The sequence below is a fragment of the Panthera pardus genome, unplaced genomic scaffold (genome assembly GCF_024362965.1).
Source record: "Panthera pardus isolate Hobbes unplaced genomic scaffold, ASM2436296v1 HiC_scaffold_27, whole genome shotgun sequence".
Lineage (NCBI taxonomy): Eukaryota > Metazoa > Chordata > Mammalia > Carnivora > Felidae > Panthera > Panthera pardus.
The window spans coordinates 37,085,834-37,107,120 of NW_026526843.1; the positions used below are offsets into that span (position 1 = coordinate 37,085,834).

The window sequence follows — 21,287 nt, forward strand, 5'->3', positions numbered from 1 at the left end:
TGTGGGTGGCTGTGTAGCTACACTACATTCCTCCGCTTCCGGGGCCAGACACCATGGTTCTGGCTCCAGTCTAACCACTTTCTTTTCTTTTCTTTAAAAAAAATTTTTTTAATGTTTATTCATTTCCTGAGAGAGAGACACAGAGAGCAAGCAGGGGAGGAGCAGAGAGAGAGGGAGACACAGAATCCGAAGCAGACTCCAGGTCCCGAGCTGTCAGCACAGAGCCCGACGCGGGCCTCGAACTCATGAACAGTGAGATCATGGCCTGAGCTGAAGTGGGATGCTTAACCGACTGAGCCACCCAGGCGCCCCCAGTCTAACTGCTTTCTGACCTCAGTTTCCTCATCTGTAAGGGAGATAACAGCAAGACCTACCTCATGGGGTGGCATCTGGGAGAACAGGGCTGATGGACACGCACATATGGTGCCGAACGCAGAGCCTGCTCAGTGTAGGCACAAGTCAGTAAATAGCAGCTGCTAATGATATTGATGCTATCACTGTAATTATCAGAACTATGACTCTCAGATTCGTTTCTGTCTCCGAAATGTCTGCATATACCACACTCCCATCAGTGACATCTGTCATTATCCTCAAAGGTTCCCAGTTTGGGGTGGGCCAAGGTGTGAACCTTGAAACTGCTCCCATCAGAAACCCTGGTCGTCATGAGAATTAAGGCACCCTCTTCTTTTGATAATGATGGGCCCAAAGCAATGATTGAACCTCATATTTGCAGCTCCAGTCCTGCTAAATCCAAAGATGGCAGCAAACCTTATCTCCTTGCCTAATGTCCGACCCCTACAGTCACGGTTGCTTGTGATCACATCACTCGGAAATGAGGAGGGGGGCCACCCTGTGACTGTTGTTCACGCCTTCATTTCCTGAGGACTACTCGCCATCCCAGGGTGATCTGTGGTGTAGTTTTTTTGCATCCAGATTCCCTAAATACTTGCTTTTCAGTCTCTGTATTGTATACTCTTACGTGTGCTACCCTGTGCCCAGCAGGGACTTCAGCTTCCATACTTGAAGGTTCTTCTTGGAGGGAAACGCCATACTTCCTCTTTTCCTCTGGTAGTTCCATGACAAGGCAGATGAGCCGCCTCATTTAGTCTCCAGGAAGAAGTGGACTGACTTTTCCTAACAGCACTCTGACTGCTCCAAGCAGCCTGGAACCTTCTCCGTTTGCCACTGCCTTCCCTCTGCCTCTGCCAATGGCCTCTGGGGACCACTCTCTGAAGCCTGCCACTAACACTTTTCCAAACACAACAAAATGCGTGTTGGGGGATACGTTTTCTCAATTAATCCTCAAGTACCGAATGCCTCTTTTCTTCCGTTAGGTTCTTTCTCCAGCCTCCCGACAGGTCCTGCCTCCAACCCCGTGGTTTCCTCCAGTTGTCCTAGGCCAGTCTTTCAGAAATACTCACCTCACCAAATAACTTTACTGCCGAAATCACTTCACTGGCTTCTCCTCCTCTACAGGAAAAATCCAAACTTCCTGGGCTTGATTTCTTTCACTGCCCACCTCCCCCCATGCCTGGTGTCACTGGGTTGTTGTTGCAAGTGCCAAACTGTATGGTTCAAGTTAATAACACTATCCAGTATTTCATAGGGGGCGTTTTCTCTTGTTTTATAGGGCTCGCTAATGAAAGAAAAAAGTAAAGAGAGGAGAGGAGAGGAGAGGAGAGGAGAGGAGAGGAGAGGAGAGGAAAAAGATGCAAGAGGTGCTGTATAGCTACCCAGGAGAAATACGTTAGGTCTTAGAGGAGGGCTGAGTGACTGAGGGTTGGGGAGCAGGGTCCTGAATTCAGTAGTGTCCAGCTGTCCACGAGATGGCAAATGTCTAGATCCTCAAAATACCGAGTTATGAGTCTTCCTCGGGTGGTCATAGTTATCACATAGATGAAAACAAAAGTGCAGCAGTTCAGGAAAATCAGTGTGAGAAGATGTGAGGTCGTAGTGAAAAACAGGTTTCTTTCTTTACTGCGGGACTTCTGATATCCTTTAACACACCGAGAGGGATATTGTGAGCATAGAATATGGATCTTTTCCCAACTTTATTTGAAGCACGGAATTTTTGTTTGCACAGAGCATCTTGCCGAGTAGTAGTGCTCCGCAGAGCAGACTTGGGAAATGCTGGGGTAGGCAGTACAAAGGAATGCTTGACTGCACTCCCCACTGTCTCGGCCAGATGCCTCACATTGTTTCTGTAAATGCTGCTTGAGGGTAGTGACTAATTTGTCCATTTCAAAGGGTCATTGACCTTCAAAAAAAAAAAGTCTAGCTCCCAAAGGATTAGAACTAACCAAGTAATAGTAGAACTCATTCTTAATTTATTTAGGGAGAAGAGGAAGGCAGTGAGTGACACATGTTACTACACAACCTGCCATTAACAATCCGCTGTCATGCAGAATAGTTGATTTAACATTCCCATTTCAACTACAAGTCCATTTATCCCACCATTGGGTAATTAAACCAATTTTAAAACCTATTGGATAGTAGCATAGGAATAAGACAAGAAAATGCTCTTTATGTTCGGCTACATAACCCGAGTTCCAGTGAGGACTTGGGATTTGGAAGTTGGCCCCTGAAAACAGAAGGATTTGGTTTTCTTCTTTCCCAGTCGTTGGACTAGATTTTAGTGGGCTTCCCTAGCCCTCAAGTTTTGTGGCTCTCAGTAAAATTAGGTTTGAGTCGCTGCTTTGGCACTAAGTGATGGTGTCCATTCCACTCTCATTACCTAAGCCTTCTAGGGTTTCCCATGTAGATCTCCAACAGGAAGCTGGAAATGGCTTCCTCTCTGGACAGATGCAAACGAGGCCCGAATGAGATTGGAATGGTCCATGAGCTGAATAATGGAGCTGATGATAAAGCTGCTCAGTAAAGTGGAGGAAGACATTTTGACAGGACAGGACATGGAGGGGTTCCCTGCAAAGACTGGATTATGGGAAGCTGTCACCGGTAACTGCTCTTAGCCTCCAGAAAGCAGAAACCGAGCATGCGTGACCCTAGAGCCTGAGAACTGGACTGAACTGCCAGCAGGGTTCCAGTGCCGCTGAAGTGAATCCCACAGGCTCCTGGATCTCTTTTCGGTTGTGGAACACTTTGAGAGAACCCATGGACCCCCTTCTCACTCATACTTCTTGCTCTATGAGAACAGCCTTGCTCTATGTGAACGGAATTAATAATAGACTCGCAGCATTTGAGCATGTGTTGCTATTGCAACGTCGATCATTTAGCAAATAGTATGCTTGTTATCTGATGCTAGACTGTAGGGTACAGACAAGCGGGCCATTAGAGCAGCCACAAGAAATCAGAGCATGCTGGGTGGATGGTGAGGGTTGGCTACAAGATGAGCAAGCAAAGGTTGGTCTCTGATGGTGGTTGGGTCTAGGGTGAGCCAGGGCAGAGTTGCCAAGGAGCACAGTGCGGGGAGGGGGATAACGACTGGTTGGTCTGAAGTACAGCATTCTTAATTTTTTTTTTAATGTTTGGGGTGGGCAGAGAGAAAGAGGGAGACACAGAATCCGAAGCAGGCTCCAGGCTCCGAGCTGTCAGCACAGAGCCCCCACGAGGGGCTCGAACCCACGAACCGCGAGATCATGACCTGAGCCGAAGTCGGACGCTTAACTGACTGAGCCGCCCAGGTGCCCCTGAAGTAAAGCGTTCTTTAGCCAAGGGGATGCATCTTTGAGATGTGCTTCATTACCCTGGCTGGACCATGCCATGAGACTGCTCCATACCTATAGCCTCAACCCTTGGGTGCTCGCCCACAGGCAGGAGACTGACACTGCAGGGCCAGGATTGCCGCCTGAAAGGCAGCAAATCACAAACTGAGGGGCCTTTTCTGAGTCGGCAGAACCATCATGAGATGGAGTAAGTTCTGGACACTGGACCACTGGAGCCGACTCAGTGACAGATCTCCGTGCCTTCAGGTGCTTATGTACCTGGTAAAACTGGAGACAGTCATCATCAATGGGTTGTGTTGGCTCTAGCTTCTTTCCTCCCCGAGCCTTTTCAAAACATATGGAATCTCGTTTGCTCCCCTTATATCACCGTGAAGTAGAAGCCGATGAAATGATTGTCCCCAACAAATACACATACTCACAAATGCGGAGAGTTCATCAGAAGCCGTAGGCCTAGAGATGCAGACCAGCACCACTTGCTTCCTAGAGACACGGGTCTTCCCTCCGGCGTAAACCCTCTCCTCTAGCCGTCATTCCCGGCATCTGTCTGACAAGAGGGCACATCCCGGCAGGGTCAGCTACTGACTGCCAACAGTTGAAACATTAAGGGAAGCGGGATGAAAAACAGCCCACAGATGGGTTCCGGGTGAGGAGGGAAGAAGCAGGATTACACCGGGGTGTGAGCTTTCAGAAAGCGCTTTCTTCCAGTCGCCTGTCCAGCTGGACCGGTAGATGACTGTTTCCTCTCACTCGGCACCTTCTTGCTCAGGACAGTGTTGTGTCTCTGTCTCTTGAGCTGCAGAGTGATCTCCTGAGTCTGCTGCAAGAATTTCCTGCCCTGGGACCCCACTGGGGGGTTGGGCTGGGGGTGCGAGTAGCGAGGCCACTAGTCTTGGTGTGGGCCCAAACATGGTCTTCTTGAAGATTCCAAGCGGGAAAATCCAGCCCCGCATCAGCCCCTTCCTTTGGCTCAGCTGCCTGGCAGGCCTATCCCGCCTCCCAAGGTGGGTGCCCTGCGGCATGGCCAGGGAGCACCAGACCAAATTACGACTTCCCATTGACCTCCCCATCCCAGCCCCCAGACCCCTTTGTGGGTTCTGCTTTCCTGTTTCATTTACCTTTCCCTTCTTTGTCTGCCTCCCTGTCACCTTACACAGCACCTTCATTTTGCTTAAGCCTGTCCCACTCGGGTACCCAGCCCCTGTGTCCGCATTGTAAGGGCGTTTAGTGATTTCGTTGTAACAGCTTTATTGAGATACAATTCACTGTGAATTCAGGGCAGTTACAACATACCACCACCGTCACCACTGTCCACTTCCAGAATATCGTCATCACCCCAAAACGAAGGCTCATACCCCCTGGCAGTCAATCCCCCATTCTTCCCTCTCCACAGCTCCTGACACCCACTGATGTCCTTTCTGCCTCTGTGGATTTGCTTATTCTGGACATTTCATCCAAATGGAATCCTATGTCCTGTGACCTTTTGTGTCTGGCTTTATTGCTTAGTCGAATGTTTTCAAGGGTCATCTAGTCGAACTGAATAACATTGCACTGTATGGATATACCACTTATTGTTCATCCATTTATCCACTGATGGACACTTGGGTTGTTTTCACCTTTGGGCTTCTGGCTCCTCGGAATGATGCAGCCGTGAGCATCCGCATACCGTATCTGTTTGAGTCCCTGCTTTGACTCCTCTTGGATACACGCCCAGCAGTGGAATTACTGGTTCATGTGGTAACTCTATATTTAACTTTCAGAAACTGCCAAACTCCTTGCCAAAGCAGCTATACCATTTTACATTTTTACACCCCCACCAGCAGTGGAAGGGGGCTCCAGTTTCTCCACATCCTTGCCAACACTTGGTGTTCTTGTCTTTTTTATTACAGCCTCCCGGGTGGGTGCGAAGTGACAGCATGCTGTGGATTTTTGTCCCCTGCCCCAAGGCCTTGCTCTTCATAGAGGGACTTTTCCAGTGTTTGGTACTCATTACTACAAACTCATTGAACCTCTGAAAACAGCAAAGCCCTTTTCTAGCTAATGCTTAAACCTGGGGCCATGTCAGGCACTCTGGCAGAGCAAAGAGGAAGCGAGCTGAGGGACAGAGTGGACTGGCCATCTTTGGAAGTATCGATGTGGCAGGAACAGTCTGCTCTACCACTCCGCCGAGAGCAGAGGCATAAAAGGATTCGTAGTGAATGTGATGGCTCAGAGGTGACTTTCTAGTCACCACTCAGAATCCGGCTATCTATCTATCTATCTATCTATCATCTATCTATCTATCTATCTATCTATCTATCTATCTATCTATCTATTAGAGAGACAGCGAGTGGGGAGAGGGGCAGAGAGAGGGAGAATCCCAGGCTGGTTCCTCACGGTCAGTGCAGAGCCCGATTCGGGGCTTGAACTCACTAAACCGCGAGATCATGACCTGAGCAGAAAGCAAGAGTTGGACACTTCACCGACTGAACCACCCAGGAGCCCCAGAAGCTGGCAATTATTGAGAAGTTCTACAGGGCAGTGGAAAACAGTTGTCTTAGCGTGGGCTGCTAGAACAAAAATGCCATGTTTGCTAGAACAAACATTTGTTTCTCACAGTTGTGATGGCTGAGAAGTCCAAAATCAGCGCGCCAACAGATCTGGTGTCTGGAGAGACCCCACTTCTTGGCTTATAGACCCACCTTCAGGCTGCTTCCTCACGTGCTGAGAACAAAGATCATCTCCTTCCTGTGTCTTCTGATAAAGGCACTAATCCCATTCCTGAGGGCTTTGCCATCTTGACCTAATCACATCCCAAAGGCCCCCACCTCCTTTTTTTCTTTTTCAAGTTTTTATTTAAATTCCAGTTAACATACAGTGTGATACTAGTTTCAGGTGTATAATTTAGTGATTCAGCACTTCCGTACAAAACCCGGTGCTCATCACAAGTGCACTCCTTAATCCCCATCACCTATTTAACCCATCCCCTTACCGACCTCCCATCTGGTAACCATCAGATTGTTCTCTGTTATTAAGACTCTGTTTCTTGGTTTGTCTCTCTCACTCTTTTTTTCCCAATGCTCATTTTTTTTCTTCAATTCCACATATGAGTCAGATCATATGGTCTTTTTCTTTCCCTGACTGACTTATTTTGCTTAGCATAATACTCTCTAGCTCTATCCACATTATTGCAAAGGGCATGATTTCATTCTTTCTCATTGCCAAGTAGTATTCCATTGTATATATAAACCACATCTTCTTTATCCATTCGTCAGTTGATTGACATTTAGGCTTTTTCCATAGTTTGGCTATTGCCGATAGTGCTGTTGATCATGCTGCAGTAAACATCAGACTGCACATATCCCTTTGAATTAGTATTTTTGTATCTTTTGGGTAAATACCTAGTAGTATAATTGCTGGATCACAGAGTAGTTCTATTTTTAACTTTTTGAGGAACCTCCATACTGTTCTCCAGAGCGGCTGCACCAGTTTGCATTCCCACCAACAGTGCAAGAGGGTTCCTCTTTCGCCACATCTTCACCAAGACCTGTTGTTTCCTGCGTTGCTAATATTAGCCATTCTGACTGGTGTCATGTGATCTCTCATTGTAGTTTTGATTTGTATTTCCCCGATGATGAGTGATGTTGAGAGTCTTTTCACATGTCTGTTGGCCGTCTGGACGTCTTCCTTGGAAAAGTGTCTGTTCATGTCTTTTGCAAAGGTCCCACCTCCTAATACCATTACGTTGGGAGATTAGGTTTTTAATACATGAATTTGGGGGGCAAGGAGGACACAAACATTCAGTCTAACTCAGGCACTGTAAAGATTAGGCAGCCCCACATCTCTTGCCTTACCAACCTACTTTCTACCTTCCAGAAATCCTGTCATTTATAGCTGATAGTAATATTACAGTAACAACATTTATTAAGCATTAATATGCACCCAGTATTATGCCAAGCTCATTATGCATCTTATCTTGTTGGTTCCTCACAACAACCTATGAAGTAGGTACTGTTATGAGCTCCCATTTTGTAGATGGTGGAACGGAGGCTCAGTAATACGAAGTGACTTGCTCAGCTAATAGGTGGTAACTAATTAATAGTGAGCCTGGAATTTGAACCCAAATGGAAAACCCTGAAGTCAGCCCTCTCCTCCCAATAGGACATATTGTGGAGGCTGTGTTTTCAGTAATCTCCACCACATAAGCCCAACATTCTGCAAAGCCAATAGCTTCAAACATCAAAGGGCCATGGTAACAATTTAATTATCTAGAAAAATAACCTGTTTTCAAACATTTCCTTCCATTGACACCTTAGCATAAATTAATGAGGTAAGTCCTATGCCTCCCTATATAAGGACCTCAATGTGGTGGGCCAGAGAAGAGCTAAGTCTTTATGGAAGAGGAGCGTTTGGAGAAGATCTGGAAGTCTTAGGTCTCTGTCCCAGGAAAGCCAGTGCATTTAAGTCATCTCTTGGAGAGGCCCAGGGAAAGAAGAAGCGGGAGCGGTTGGAGCATGGAAAGGAAGAGATCTGAATGGTAGGCATCGCTGCTGTGGCCGCTAGACCCACTTGAAGCAGTACCTTCACTTTTACTGAGCATCCCAAAGAAACAAGACACAGCACCCCGCTGTCCCTCTCTCACTACAGCAGCACTCCTTGGTGGAGCATAAGTGGTCTCCCACGAGCATCCTTAGCTGTCTGCTTTCTTTCCATCTGGGCCAAGGCCTAAGAGCCAGCCCAAATTTACACGCTCTAAAACAGTGTGTTTTAGAAAGCACCGCAATAGCTCACACTTGCCCCAGAGGTGCCGGATAGTTTCAGTGGCAAAGAACCATCTTATTGTGGTCGGATTGGGAACACAGAGTCCTGACTAGGGTCTGTTCCACTAGTGGGAGGACAGCTGGGCTTCCGTGACCAGTTTTGTAGGATTGTCTTTCTCTGGTTGGAAGACACCCAGAATAGTCACCTAGTCTAGCCTCTGGCCTTCAAGTAGAATTTCTTTCCAACAGAAACTCTTGAAACTTAATTTTGGAATGAGAAATACAGCTTTCTAGTGTCTGACTGAAATCGTTAGTGATGCAGGTGGTATTCTTTCCCACTTGGCATAGTTTGCCAATTTGTGATAGATAATCTGACCTCTCTTCTAGCCTTCACCTTTATGACTTATTTAAATATGTTCTCATTTAACATCTTTTTGTGCCAGCCCCTCTGAGGACAGCAGGATTCTTCTTGAAGTCAGGGACATGCCCTATTTACCTACCATACACATAAACACAAAGCAAACGTCGTTTAATTAAATGTCCAGTTATCCATGGATAGAAGGGAATCCCTCTATGTTCTTTGGGTTTTTTCAGGATGTGTGTGTGTGTGTGTCTGTGTGTGTGTGAGTGTGTGTGTGTGTGTGATCATAATTAAAGGGAAGGTAACCTCTTCCTTCAAGGCTTGTACCTTCATCTCTCAATTCCCCCTCCACCACCACCTCTGGCACGGTCTGCATATGTGCTGGGAGCCGACCAGTCGGATGACAGAGAACGAGACTGGACACATTAGCACCAGGCTGAGCCATCAAGAGTAAAGTAGGAACCTGAGTAATGGCAGCAATGGCAAAAGAAGGGAGAGTCTTGGAGACCAGGAGATTGGCAACTGGGAGCTCTGGAGGGGTTTGCATCTCTCATAAACACTGGGACCTGATTTGTCTCCTGATGTACAAGTGACCTTTCTGAAGAGCCAAGAAGTGGCCCACTAAGAAAATAGAAATTTGAGGGTAGGGAGAGTGGAGAAGTCAGCAGCTGGCATGAGGACTTTGGGTTCCCGAGGGTGGGAAGAAGGCTAGTGCCAGGAGGGGAGAGAATGGTGTACCAAAGGAAGTGGGATAGGACCACAGACTTCTTGGTTAAAATGTGTCAGTTTCTCTGAAGAGAAACAAAACAAAACCAAACAAACTTGTGGCAAGGCTATTCATACTAAGATGTTCCTGCCAATGTGTAACCTCTCGCAGAAGTATTGGGATTATAAAATCTGATTGCCCAAAGACAACCATTTACCCCAAAGTAATGGACTTCTAATGATGGCATTTGAGGTAGCAGTGAGAGAAAAGGAAGGAAGAGATATTTAGGATAGGGGAGTGTTTTTTGAGCCCCCCGGAAGTCATAGTTCTGCTATTTATAAGACCATCCCTAATGGGATGGGGGGGTGCGTGGAAGAAGTAGTTTCTATTCCTGGCATAACTATAGTCAGATGGCATCGTGCTGGTCTGCTTACCCCACGATGTCCTTGCCCCGCCTCTCCTCAGAGTAGCACTCCCCTGAGGGGCTTTGAGGCCAGCTATGCTTTGGACGCATTTTCTGCCACTTTTCAGCCAGGAACACCGAATGTGTTCCAAGGATAGTTGGTTAGAAGCCCAGCCACCTTGGAAAATCGAGGAAGGCAGAGGGTAGAGTACCAGGTGGCCTTCCTTGCTTCTGTGGTTCCTTGCATGCTGTGTTGGCCTTCTAAAATCCAAGGCAAGGGGCGCCTGGGTGGCTCAGTTGGTTGAGCATTCAACTTTGGCTCAGGTCATGATCTCACGGTTCATGAGTTTGAACCCCGCATCGGGCTCTGTGCTGACAGCTCGGAGCCTGGAGCCTGCTTTGGATTCTGTGTCTCCCTCTCTCTCTGTCTCTCTCTCAGTCAAAAATAAATACACATTAAAAAACAATTTTAAAGATGTAAGGGGAAATTTAACTCCCACGTCCCATTCTTTTTTTTTTTTTTTTTTTTTTTTAATGAAACAACTACCCATTTTTATTAGATAAAACTTCAGGTTCCAAATCACTTCCAAATCACTTCTCCAAACTTAATTAATTAATTAATTTCTGAGAATGCATTCTTTCCTTTGCATTATAAATGAAGAATGTAAGGGCCTTGCTGTTCCACTTTACTGTGCAGCTAGCATTTGAATCCATGCCTGTTTAATTAATTAATTAAGTAATTATTATTATTATTCTTATAGTTTTAATCCACTAAGTTTTGGGGGCGGCTTTTTAAATATATGTTTTTAAATTTTAATTCCAGTATAGTTAACATACAGTGTTAGGTTAGTTTCAGATGTATGATACAGTGACTCAACACTTCCGTATGTCCCATTCTTAGAAAAATTGAGACCCCTTGGGGTGCCTGGGTGGCTCAGTCAGTTGAGCGTCTGACTCTTGATTTTGGCTCAGGCCATGGTCTCATGATCATGAGATCGATCCCCACATCGGGCTCCACGCTGATAGTGGAGCCTGCCTGGGATTCTCTCTTTCTCTGCCCCTTCTCCACTCGTTCTCTTTCTCTTTTGCTCTCTCTGTCTCTGTTTCCCCCTCTCTTTCTCTCAAAATAAGTAAATAAACCCTAAAAAAAAAAAAAGAAAGAAAAATTGAAACCCAGAGGGGTAAAGTGGCTTGTGTAAGGTTGTGGAGTGTGGATACCTAAGCTGGGATTTTTGACTCAGTGGTCTTTGTCTCCCAGTGTGAAAAACATGCTTTTCTTTAGCAAAAATTGTATACATTTAAGGTGTACAACATGCTTATTTGTTATACATAAACAGATTGAATTGATTACTGTGGTCCAGCTAATTAACATCATCTCCTCACATAGTTCGCGTTTGTTTTGTGGTGAGAACACCTGAAATCTTCTCAGCCGATTTCCGGGACCCAACACAATATTATTAATTATAGTCATCACGCTGTGCATTAGCTCTCCAGCCGTATTCATCTTACATAACTGCAGCTTTATACCCTTTGACCAACGTCTCCCCTTCTCCCTGAGCCGCAGACCCCGGGAACCACCATTCTACCTTCTGCTTCTATTATTTGACATTTTTTAGATTTCACCAAAAGGGAAATCATGCCTTTTTTTTTTTTTTTTTTTTTTCACCTCTGTATCTGACTTATGTCACCTAGCATACTGTCCTCCAGGTCTATCCAGTATTGTTGCAAATGGCAAGAACTCTTCTTTAAGGTTGAATAATACTCTGTTGTGTATATATACCATGGTTTCTTTTTCCATTCCTCGGTTGACCGACACTTAGGCTGTTTCCATATCTTGGCTATTGTGAATAACACTGCAATAAACACGAGAGCACAGATATCTCTTGCATGTACTGATTTAATTTCTTTCCTGCCAGCCAGTTTTAACACCCACTCTGTGTAAAGAAAAACATAAACTTCGAGACAGGAAAGCTGTATGTCTGAGTTGGGCTTCCTATTAGATAGCTCTGTGGCATGGGCCAAATCTTTCGGGGTACCAGTAGCCTCACTTTCATAATGCCCCCACCACCACTCCATTAGGGATATTAAAAGAATGAAATAAGAATAAATGGAAAGCTATTAAGATAAATTTATTGTGTAAACCTAGCATTAACTTGCTCATAGTTGGTTTCTTTTTCTTTGATTCTGTTTTGTCTTTCTGTCTTTTGCTTTCTCCCCATCTCCTGTTGAGTAGATTAATAGACTCCATGCCAGGCCGCTATGCAGACTATTGCAAGAAAGACTCTCAAGGTCATGCTTCCCCTGGAAAACCTCACCCTGCACTTGCCCCCCCCCCCCCCCCGTTGATCCCTTGGTAGAAGGCCCAATTCAAAGATCAATCCACATTCTTCTGAGGCAAAATAATTCCAACCCACTTTTTCTTCTTTTGGTATTCCAAAGATCTGTCAACTCCTGTAAGAGTCACGGTAGATATTATTTTGTAGGTCATCCCAGTTTTCCTTCGCCACAAAGTACAGATATTTGGTGTAATTAGAGCCCAGGGGGGTGAGTGGGCCCTGCTCCTATCCTTTCTCCAGTGAGTTTCATTCCTGTCTACCAGCTAAATCTGGCTGGTTGTGTCCTGTTGTGGGCAGGGGCCAGGACTTAGGGTCTGCTGGTAAGAAATAAACATTTTCTAGGAGCTGAGGCTTCTTTTTAAGGAACTTCTTTTGCATCTTGTAAGGGGTCATTAATCAGTTCACACCCAAGGAGTAAGTTACTCAGAAATTGAAGCTAGATCAGTTTATATAGCAAAGTATAGAATTGAGTTAGTTATAGAAATCATTGAAGCCAAAGTAAGTGTGATATCAGTTTTCTAGGTATTCTAGGCCAAAACATTGTAAAGGAACAACATAACCTTCATGTTCCATTGATTTTGGTTTTTAAATCGAATGGCCCCTTCCTTGTTCCAGGGTTGATGTGATTGATAGCCTCCTTGATAGTGGCAAGGACGGATGATTCTAGAATCAGACATCAGTTCAGATTTTGGTGCTGCCACTCACAAGTTGTGTGACCTGGGGCAAGTCATTTAATTTCTTAAACCTTAGTTTCCCCATCAGCAAAATAAGTAAAAGCCAAGGAGAAAATGCATGGAAAAGCACTCACCATTGTGCCTGGCATATTAATTAGGGCTCAATAAATGTTAGCTGTATTATTATTATTATTATTATTATTACCATTCACCTTTATTATTTTCACCAACATCCTGAGGACAATTTTATTCTGTTTTGTTTTATTTTGTTTCAAGTTTTTATTTAAATTCTAGTTAGTTAACATATAGGAAAATATTGGGTTCAGGAGTAGAATTTAGTGATTCATCTATTCTGTTTTTTTTTTTTTTTAAAACAGTCGTACTGAGGTATAATTGACCCATAAGATGGACTCATTTTCATTATACCTTTTTTTTCTATTTTTAAAAGTTTTATTTACTTATTTTGAGAGAGAGAGAGAGCATGAGCAGGGGAGGGGCAGAGAGAGAGAGAGAGAGAGAGAGAGAATCCCAAGCAGGCTCTGGACTGTCAGCACAGAGCCCGACATGGGGCTCAAACTCAGGAACCGTGAGATCATGACCTGAGCCAAAAATCAAGAATTGGACGCCCAACCAACTGAGCCACCCAGGCGCACCTTCAGTATACCTTTGACTGATGGGAAGGAAAGGACGCTTTCACTGTCTGAGCCTTCCCTTAACAAAACACACAACTCCTCTGACTTCTCTTCTTCCACTGTTCTACAGAGGGCACTTTCCCAGCTCTTTTTATATCTATTGTTAATTTGTACATCAATGATTAGCTTCATCTGGGTTGTTTGGTGTGTGTGCGTGGGGGGGTGGGTGTGTGCGTGCATGCACACACACACCATGCATCCTAAGGAAGCCCAGTAAAAAGACTTTTTGAGACCATTTAGAGTCCACTCACCAAGTGCATTGGTGCATTGAGTTTTTGCTACATGGGAACCCTGCACTAGACCCCACAAAGGAAAGAGACACGTAAGGCAGCGTCCAAGTCCTTAAAAAGCAAAACATGCATATGTGTACATAAGCTGATAGAAAGAAGATGGAATTTGGGGCCATCGCTCACTACATTCATGACTTCAGAAAAGTCCACCTCAGAGGTTTGTTACCCTCAAATGAAAAATGAAGTTCAAGATCTGCCTTCCTTGATTGATAGGATTGTTATGAGGCTCCGGTGTAATAATCTGTGTGAAATCACTTTGTAAATTGTTGGCTAGATGACTATAATTCAGGAATATGAGATACAGTAATATTCAAGTCCCAGACTGTGTGCTTCAGAAATCACATGTTTTGAGAGGTCCAGATCATGGGCTGGAGCTATTGGAGAATGCTTTGCAGAAGAAAAGGGACTTTTCCTGAGACTTCAAAATCGAACAGGACTTCAGCAGGTGGAAAAGAGTGGGAGGAGGGGGGAGATCTTGGTGGTGGAATTAAAAATAAGCAGAGACTTCGTGTGGTAACTATACTTCAATAAAAAAAAACAAGCAAGGACCCCAGGGGCCAGAACAAACATACAAGCACATACCAAGTGATATAAAACATGGGAGGGGGTAAGGTTACCAGGGTAGTTATAATAGATGGTTCATCTTCTGAAAGGACTCCCTCCTTCCAGCCAAGTTAACACGTTATTCATCTGGTCTGTTAGTTCCCTCAAGGCAGGAGCCTTGTCCTTCTCTGATTTCTCTCTAGTACCCATTCTAGTGCCTGGCACATCATAGGTGCTCAATAAATGCTCACCAAATAAAAGAACAGATGGGTGATCATATCAGTTGCTGTTCTTGTCTGGTCGCTTTAATATTATCTAAGGTCATCGGCCACTGAATTAGAAACTATCTGTAAAATTCTTCTAGTGTTTATTTTTGAGAGAGAGAGAGAGAGAGAGAGCATGAGCAAGGGAGGGGCAGAGAGAGAGGGAGACACAGAATCCGAAGCAGGCTGCAGGCTCTGAGCTGTCAGCACAGAGCCCGACGCAGGGCTTGAACCCACCAGCCGTGAAATCACGACCTGAGCCGAAGTTGGACGCTTAACCGACTGAGCCACCCAGGCACCCCGGGGCTATCTTTTAACTCCCTCTATATGGCACAGCCCTGTCTGCTGTTGGGATTTATGACATTCTTTGCAATGATGCTAATACTCGGTGTGGTTTTTCTCCACCCTGTCCCAGAAGACTCCTTACCTCCAGCGAACAATAAGGTGACCAGCAAGTCATGTGAGTACAACGGGACCACTTACCAACATGGTGAGCTGTTCATGGCTGAAGGGCTCTTTCAGAACCGGCAACCCAATCAATGCACCCAGTGCAGCTGTTCGGTAAGACCCAGCATTTTAATGTCCCTGCTGGCCCCTACCCCAACACCAGAGCTTTCTCTATGCTTACACCTTTACTTTGAGCCTACACCGTGAGGTGTTTGAATGGAAGATGAATTGCATTTGAATCCTAAGCCTCCCTGTTGATCTACTCCCTGATCTGCATCAACCCTGAACAACCCTGACCTATGTTAAAGTCAGACCCAGTTATATGCTGGTCTTGAAGCTTTAGGACTGTTTAAATAGACAAAGATCAGCTGACGGTCTTCAATTGTCCTCCTTTTCTTAATAGTCACAGCAGCAAAGCCTTCATTAGAAGGACTCAACGATTTTTTTATGTTTATTTACTTTTGAGAGAGAGAGAGAGAGAGAGAGAGAGAGAGAGAGAGAGAAGGAGCGCGTGTGTGCACATGCACGAGCGAGTGGGGAAGGGCCAGAGAAAGAAAAGAGAGGGAGACACAGAATCCAAAACAGTCTCCAGGCTCTGAGCTGTCAGCACAGAGCCCTATGCGAGGCTCGAACTCACGAACCGTGAGATCATGACCTGAGCCGAAGTCGGATGCCACCGACTAAGCCACCCTGGTGCCCCAATTCACAAGAAAAGGGGGGTATCTCTTGGATCCCATCTCTGATGTATTCTCCTAACCAGTTTGTCCCTGGTGCCGTGCATTGAGAACTCTCTCAGCAAAACATGATTATTCCTGTGACATTACTTGTCAGAACTGTATATACCCTAGGAGTAAAGTAAATCGATTATATCTTCACGTAATTGTGCAATCCAAAGAATGTAATAGGTAGAACCAGAAAATGGAATAAAATGGCCGTTTAACCTGAAGTGAGAGGAAATGAAGTTAGATGTAGAAACTTTTTATTGCCAGTAACGGCCTTAAACACTGGATTGCCAAGGGACGTTTGAGAATCTCTTCCCCTAGGGACTTGTAGTAAAAATATGGTATCTCAGTAGTTTGGGAGAATTTGGTTGTGGCCTTGCCTTCCTAATGACTTTTTAGGGAGCCTTCTTGCCCCAGAATTATTGCTTCTAAGAATTAAGAACAAGGTGTAAGGAAGGATGTTTGGAACCTAGAACTTTAGGGAGGTGGAATCTACGTAAAGACAGACCTAACAGCAAGTAAGTTTGGTTCTCTCGCTTGCCTTGTGCTGAATTGAGCTGTCCATTCCGATCAGCCCGTGTAGTTTTGCATTCCGCCCCCCGCCCCCGAGACAACTTGTCTCCCTGGCTTGGAGATTTATAAAGAAGGGGGGCTGTCATGCAAATCTGCATTCCCTGAAGTCCCAGTGTCCAGCTGGGGCACGATGGGGACCAAGGGATACAATGCAAAGAGAAGAGAAGGGCAAGACCATATTTAGGGCTTTGGCGGGGCTACGGCAGCTCTCTCACTGACTACCCTGTACCACCTCAGGGGATCCCCAGCGAGGATTACCAACTTTTCCGTGACTTAGTCTCTGGCCTGGAGAAATAGTAAGCAGGAAAAAAAAATAAGGCATAATTAAATCTCGGAAGTACCTAGAACTAACTATGCGAGGGCACTGGGAAGGAGTAGCCCATTTTGAGTCCCTACTCTTCCCAGGTCCCAAGCTAAGAAGCCTTTACACTTATTCCCAGATCCTTCTGACCTTAAGTTCTGTTTTTCCTTGGCAGGAGGGAAACGTGTATTGTGGTCTCAAGACTTGCCCCAAGTTAACCTGTGCGTTCCCAGTCTCTGTTCCGGATTCCTGCTGCCAGGTGTGCAGAGGTAGGTACCCCGTATCCCAAGAGGTAGGGATGCTGCTGGACTTGGAAGAGAGGAAAATAGCTTCCCAGCGTCTTAGGACGGGAAATTTTCTATGGTAGCCTTAGTTTAGAGCCAGGGGTTGGGGTCGGGGCAGTTGATTCACAAAAGGGAGAAAAACAACACTGATCTTTTAAAAAAAAATTTAATGTTTATTTATCTTTGGAGAGAGAGACAGAGTGCGAGCGTGGGAGGGGCAGAGAGAGAGGGAGACACAGAATCTGAAGCAGGCTCCAGGTTCCGAGCTGTCAGCACAGAGCCCGATGTGGGGCTCAAACTCGCAAACTGTGAGATCATGTCCTAAGCCGAAGTTGAATGCTTAACCGACTGAACCACCCGGGGGCCCCCCAAAAACACTGATTTTAAGGGCAACCACCTGAAAGAAACCATGCGGGAGTGTGGCAGGAAAGAAAGAGTGACAATCATCTAATGAGAGAGTGTCTCTGTCTCTTCTCCCTTAATCTCTTCTAGCTTTTACTGTGTTGTAAAACACAGGCCATTTCCATGCACAGCCTTGAAAGGAAGATTGGGCCTTGCAAAGCATTGATATGACCACTTTGAAGACTGTGCAGGGCAAATGTAGATATATTCTTTAAAACCCCACCGTCCAATGGTGACAAACTCAGTAAAAGCACAATGGAAGGCATCATCTTCTCAAATTATAGCCCAAATGGCATCAGTGTCTTCTCAACCCAATTTTTTTCTTATTTGGTTTCCATTCCTTTGATAATAGCGCCATTTTTCACTCTGGGTTCCTAAGGTCAAGCATAATCGCCTTTAATTTCTCCTTTATTCCCTCTTCTGAGATTCCTATATCAGCAGTCTTTGATCTGTCTCTTTTCTGGCTCTCTCTAGCAGTACTCTAATTTTGTCTTCTTTCCGTCCATCCAATCAACATATTTATTGAGCATCTACTTACCATATGCTCAGCCCTGTGCTAGAAGCTAGATACATATTGGTAAATACAGTAAACATACAGGGCACCACTAGACTATATGGCATCTGTATGCGAATTTAAAAAAGAATACTTTTATTTAAGACACTTTACTGCCATTTGCCAGAAAATCTTTGTGAATGCACCCCCTTAACGGCAGCACTTTTGTGCAGTACACACCCTCTACAACTGTATGTAGCATACATAGCAGCAAAGGTATGTTCTTTGCTCTTGTGGAACTCACATTCTACCATAGAAGACAAATCATAAACAAACAAGTAAGTGAAAATCTAAATATAAATATGTGAGTGCCATGAGGAAAACAAATAAAAGACTGAGGGGATGGCATTTACATTGAGTGGGAGGGAAGGCCTTGCTGAGGTGACATTTAAGCTCTCACTTGAAAGATGAAAAAGACCTATCCATGCAAAGATCCTGGGGAAAGAGCATTCCAGGCAGAAAGAAAAGAAAATTCAAGGGCCCCAGCAAGGAAGAGCTCAAAGCATTCAAGGATCTGATGACCAGTGTAGCTGGAATACAGTGATTATAGTCAACTGGCCTGAGATTAGGCTGAAGAAGTGAACAGGAGTCGGACCACACAGGACTTTCAAGGCCATGGGAAGGAGTTTGTATTTCAGTTCTTAAGTACATTGGGAAGCCATCAGAAGGTTGTGAGCAGGGCATTACATGAACCAGTTGATGTCTTAAAAAGATCTCATTGGCTGTTGTGTCCAGACTAGATAAGAGGGAAGCAACGAAGCAAGGGGAGAGGAGAGGGAGAAGGCAAGTGGAGGAGTGAGAGTCTAGTGTGAGAGGGCAGATGCCTGGTTTAGAGACACAATATAGAGTAGTGGTTCAGACTGGAGCCTCTGGAACCAGGCTGCCACGGTTCTAATCCCAGTCCTGCTACTTTCTCACTGGATAATCCTGAGCAATGCATTCAACCTTTCTAACAATCTTTAAAGGGAGGATAATGTTAGCACTGACCTCCAAAGGGTTGTAAGTTTTAAATAATGCAGGAAAAGGACCTAGCACAGTGTCTTGCATATGGTGCGGGCACAATAATGAGAAATGGACTAGTTTGAAATATATTTACAGCATTGCTTCTTGACCGTGTGTCTATATTAGAATTACCTTGATAAATTTGTCTCCAGACTGGGGGTGGAGGGGAAGAGAGGTGATTCTAATATGTAGCCAGGGTTGAGAATCACTGAGTTAGAGGGACAAAATTATAGGATTTACTGATAGGGGATGGGCAGTTGACTCCTATACATTACTGCTAGGTTAATCTTCCGGAAACCTAACCTTAACCATACCACACCTCTACTCAAAAGTATTTGTGCCGGGGCACCTGGCTGGCTCAGTCAGTAGAGCATGTGACTCTTGTTCTCGGGGTCGTGAGTTCAAGTCCCATGGTGGGTGTAAAGCTTACTTTAAAAAAAAAAAGTATTTATGTTGACACATATCGTACCTACTAAATGCCAGTCACGGTTCTAAACGCTTGATATGAACTCACTTTCTCCCATGAGGACGCTGTGTGGTGAGGATGGTTAGTATCCCCACTTTATGGATAACGAAACTGAGGCAGAGAGAGGTTAACAGCTTTGTCCAAGGTTATGTAGCTAGTGAGTCAAGGAGCTAAGGTTTGAGTCCTGGCTGTCTGGCTCCAGGCTTACCCTCTTCACTCTGGCACTGAAAAGAATGGCTGCCTGTTGCCAGTAGAAAACACATCAACCCATGTTGTAGCTTCAGCTAAACCCTTGAGGCCCACATTCTTCCATTTGTGTACCTCAGGTTCTACTCACAGTGTTCCTGTGCTCTTTTCCCTTTGTACCTTCGCTCTCCCCCTCAAGATTTCTCCAACTCCAGTGTGCTTCAGAATCACCTGGAGAACTTTCAGATCCCCAGACAACCACTACAGAGATTCTGATTCAGTGGCTTTGGGGTGGGGTCCCGGATTGTGCTTGTAGATATAGGCCTCACTGTGCACTCTGAGACAGGTGGTCCATACGCCCTGCTTTGAGAAGCCATTCCTAAGACCATGTAGGTGACTGGAGGCGGCCCCAAACAATGGTTTACATTTGAGCTTAGTGCACTTAAATTGAACCTGTTAGAAGTCTGAGACCTGAAAGCAATAGAAAAGTAACGAATGTCACTCTCTGGTCAGAGCATCTAATTCCAGTCATATGGCAACCAACTTTGGGGTGAACGAGTGACAGCTGGTTCATGGTAAGGAACTGGGGGGAACAAAATGGCGGCCTAGGTAACAACTGCACATGTACAGCAAGATCTGGGAGGAGGGAACACCACCTCTTTCTGGAAAACCCTTTTCCGTCCATCTCTGCCTGTGGAAATCCTACAGGTTTCTCAAGACGTACCTCACATGCAACTGCCTGAAATTCTGATGCAGGCGGTCCTCTGGTCACATTATGATAAATGCCAGACGGAAGGCCTTTCTCTCTTCTTTGCCTTCCCACCTCCATCCCTAATTTCTCCACCCCCAAACCCTGCTTATCCAACGGCCAGCCTAACTGCCCCCTCCTCCATGAAGCACTTTTTAAAAATCCTGTACGTTAGGAGTAAAACTCCTTCCTTTCTGAGACTCCTCAGCATGTAACTGGCCCTTCTCCAGTAGCATCTATCACTTTGTTACCTTTTGGTTTCCATTATGTGTGCCCATGTCTTATCCGCCCTACCAATTATAAGCTCCTTAAGGTAGAAACTATTTCCGATTTATCTTTTTCTCCCCCTCACTGCTCTAGGGAGAGAAATGCACACTAGCTTGGAAGTATTGCCAGGAAGTTATAGTTTGAATTAGATGCAATGAACATATGGTATTATTGTTGTGTTTCCTTCCTCTGAGTTACTGGTTGACAGTGGTTGGTGGTGCTGGCTATATATTGGCTCATGGTCAGTAGGAAATCACCTGGTGTCATGTCTGATCCCCAGGTGGTTTTTCCTCCCCGTCGCACTTCAAGACACTGTGAGTAATATTATTTTAGAAAGAAATGACCTTGTTTTGAGTGCTGATCCCCTCTTTTTTTGAGGTGGGGAGGGGCAGAGAAAGCCAGAGAAAGAGAATCTTAAGCAGGCTCCAAGCCCAACATGTAGCCTGATGCAGAGCCTGATATGGAGTCCCATGTGGGGCCCGATGTGGGGCTCGATCCCATGGCCGTGAGCTGAAATCAAGAGTCAGAGACTTAATGGACTGAGCCACCCAGTCACTCCTCTGCGTATCCCTTTTAATATGTTCTGTTTAGTGGTTGTCACAAATCAGTGTGGATTTAGTCACAGCCTGATTTGGTTTGTGCTTCAGTA

At 45.3% G+C, this 21,287-nt stretch overlaps 1 protein-coding gene across 4 annotated transcripts in view; it reads left to right on the top strand.

Moving 5' to 3' along the window:
* Positions 1 to 21,287, top strand: part of CHRDL1 (chordin like 1) — a 117,742-nt gene that overhangs the window by 60,076 nt on the left and 36,379 nt on the right. For 2 of the 4 annotated variants that reach the window (XM_019426850.2, XM_053891256.1), the window contains exons 5-6: positions 15,103 to 15,248; positions 16,906 to 16,999. In XM_019426850.2, the coding sequence (XP_019282395.2) occupies positions 15,103 to 15,248; positions 16,906 to 16,999 (240 nt within the window). The remainder of the gene's footprint in view (positions 1 to 15,102; positions 15,249 to 16,905; positions 17,000 to 21,287) is intronic. The other 2 variants (XM_019426851.2, XM_019426852.2) reach the window with 1 other exon arrangement.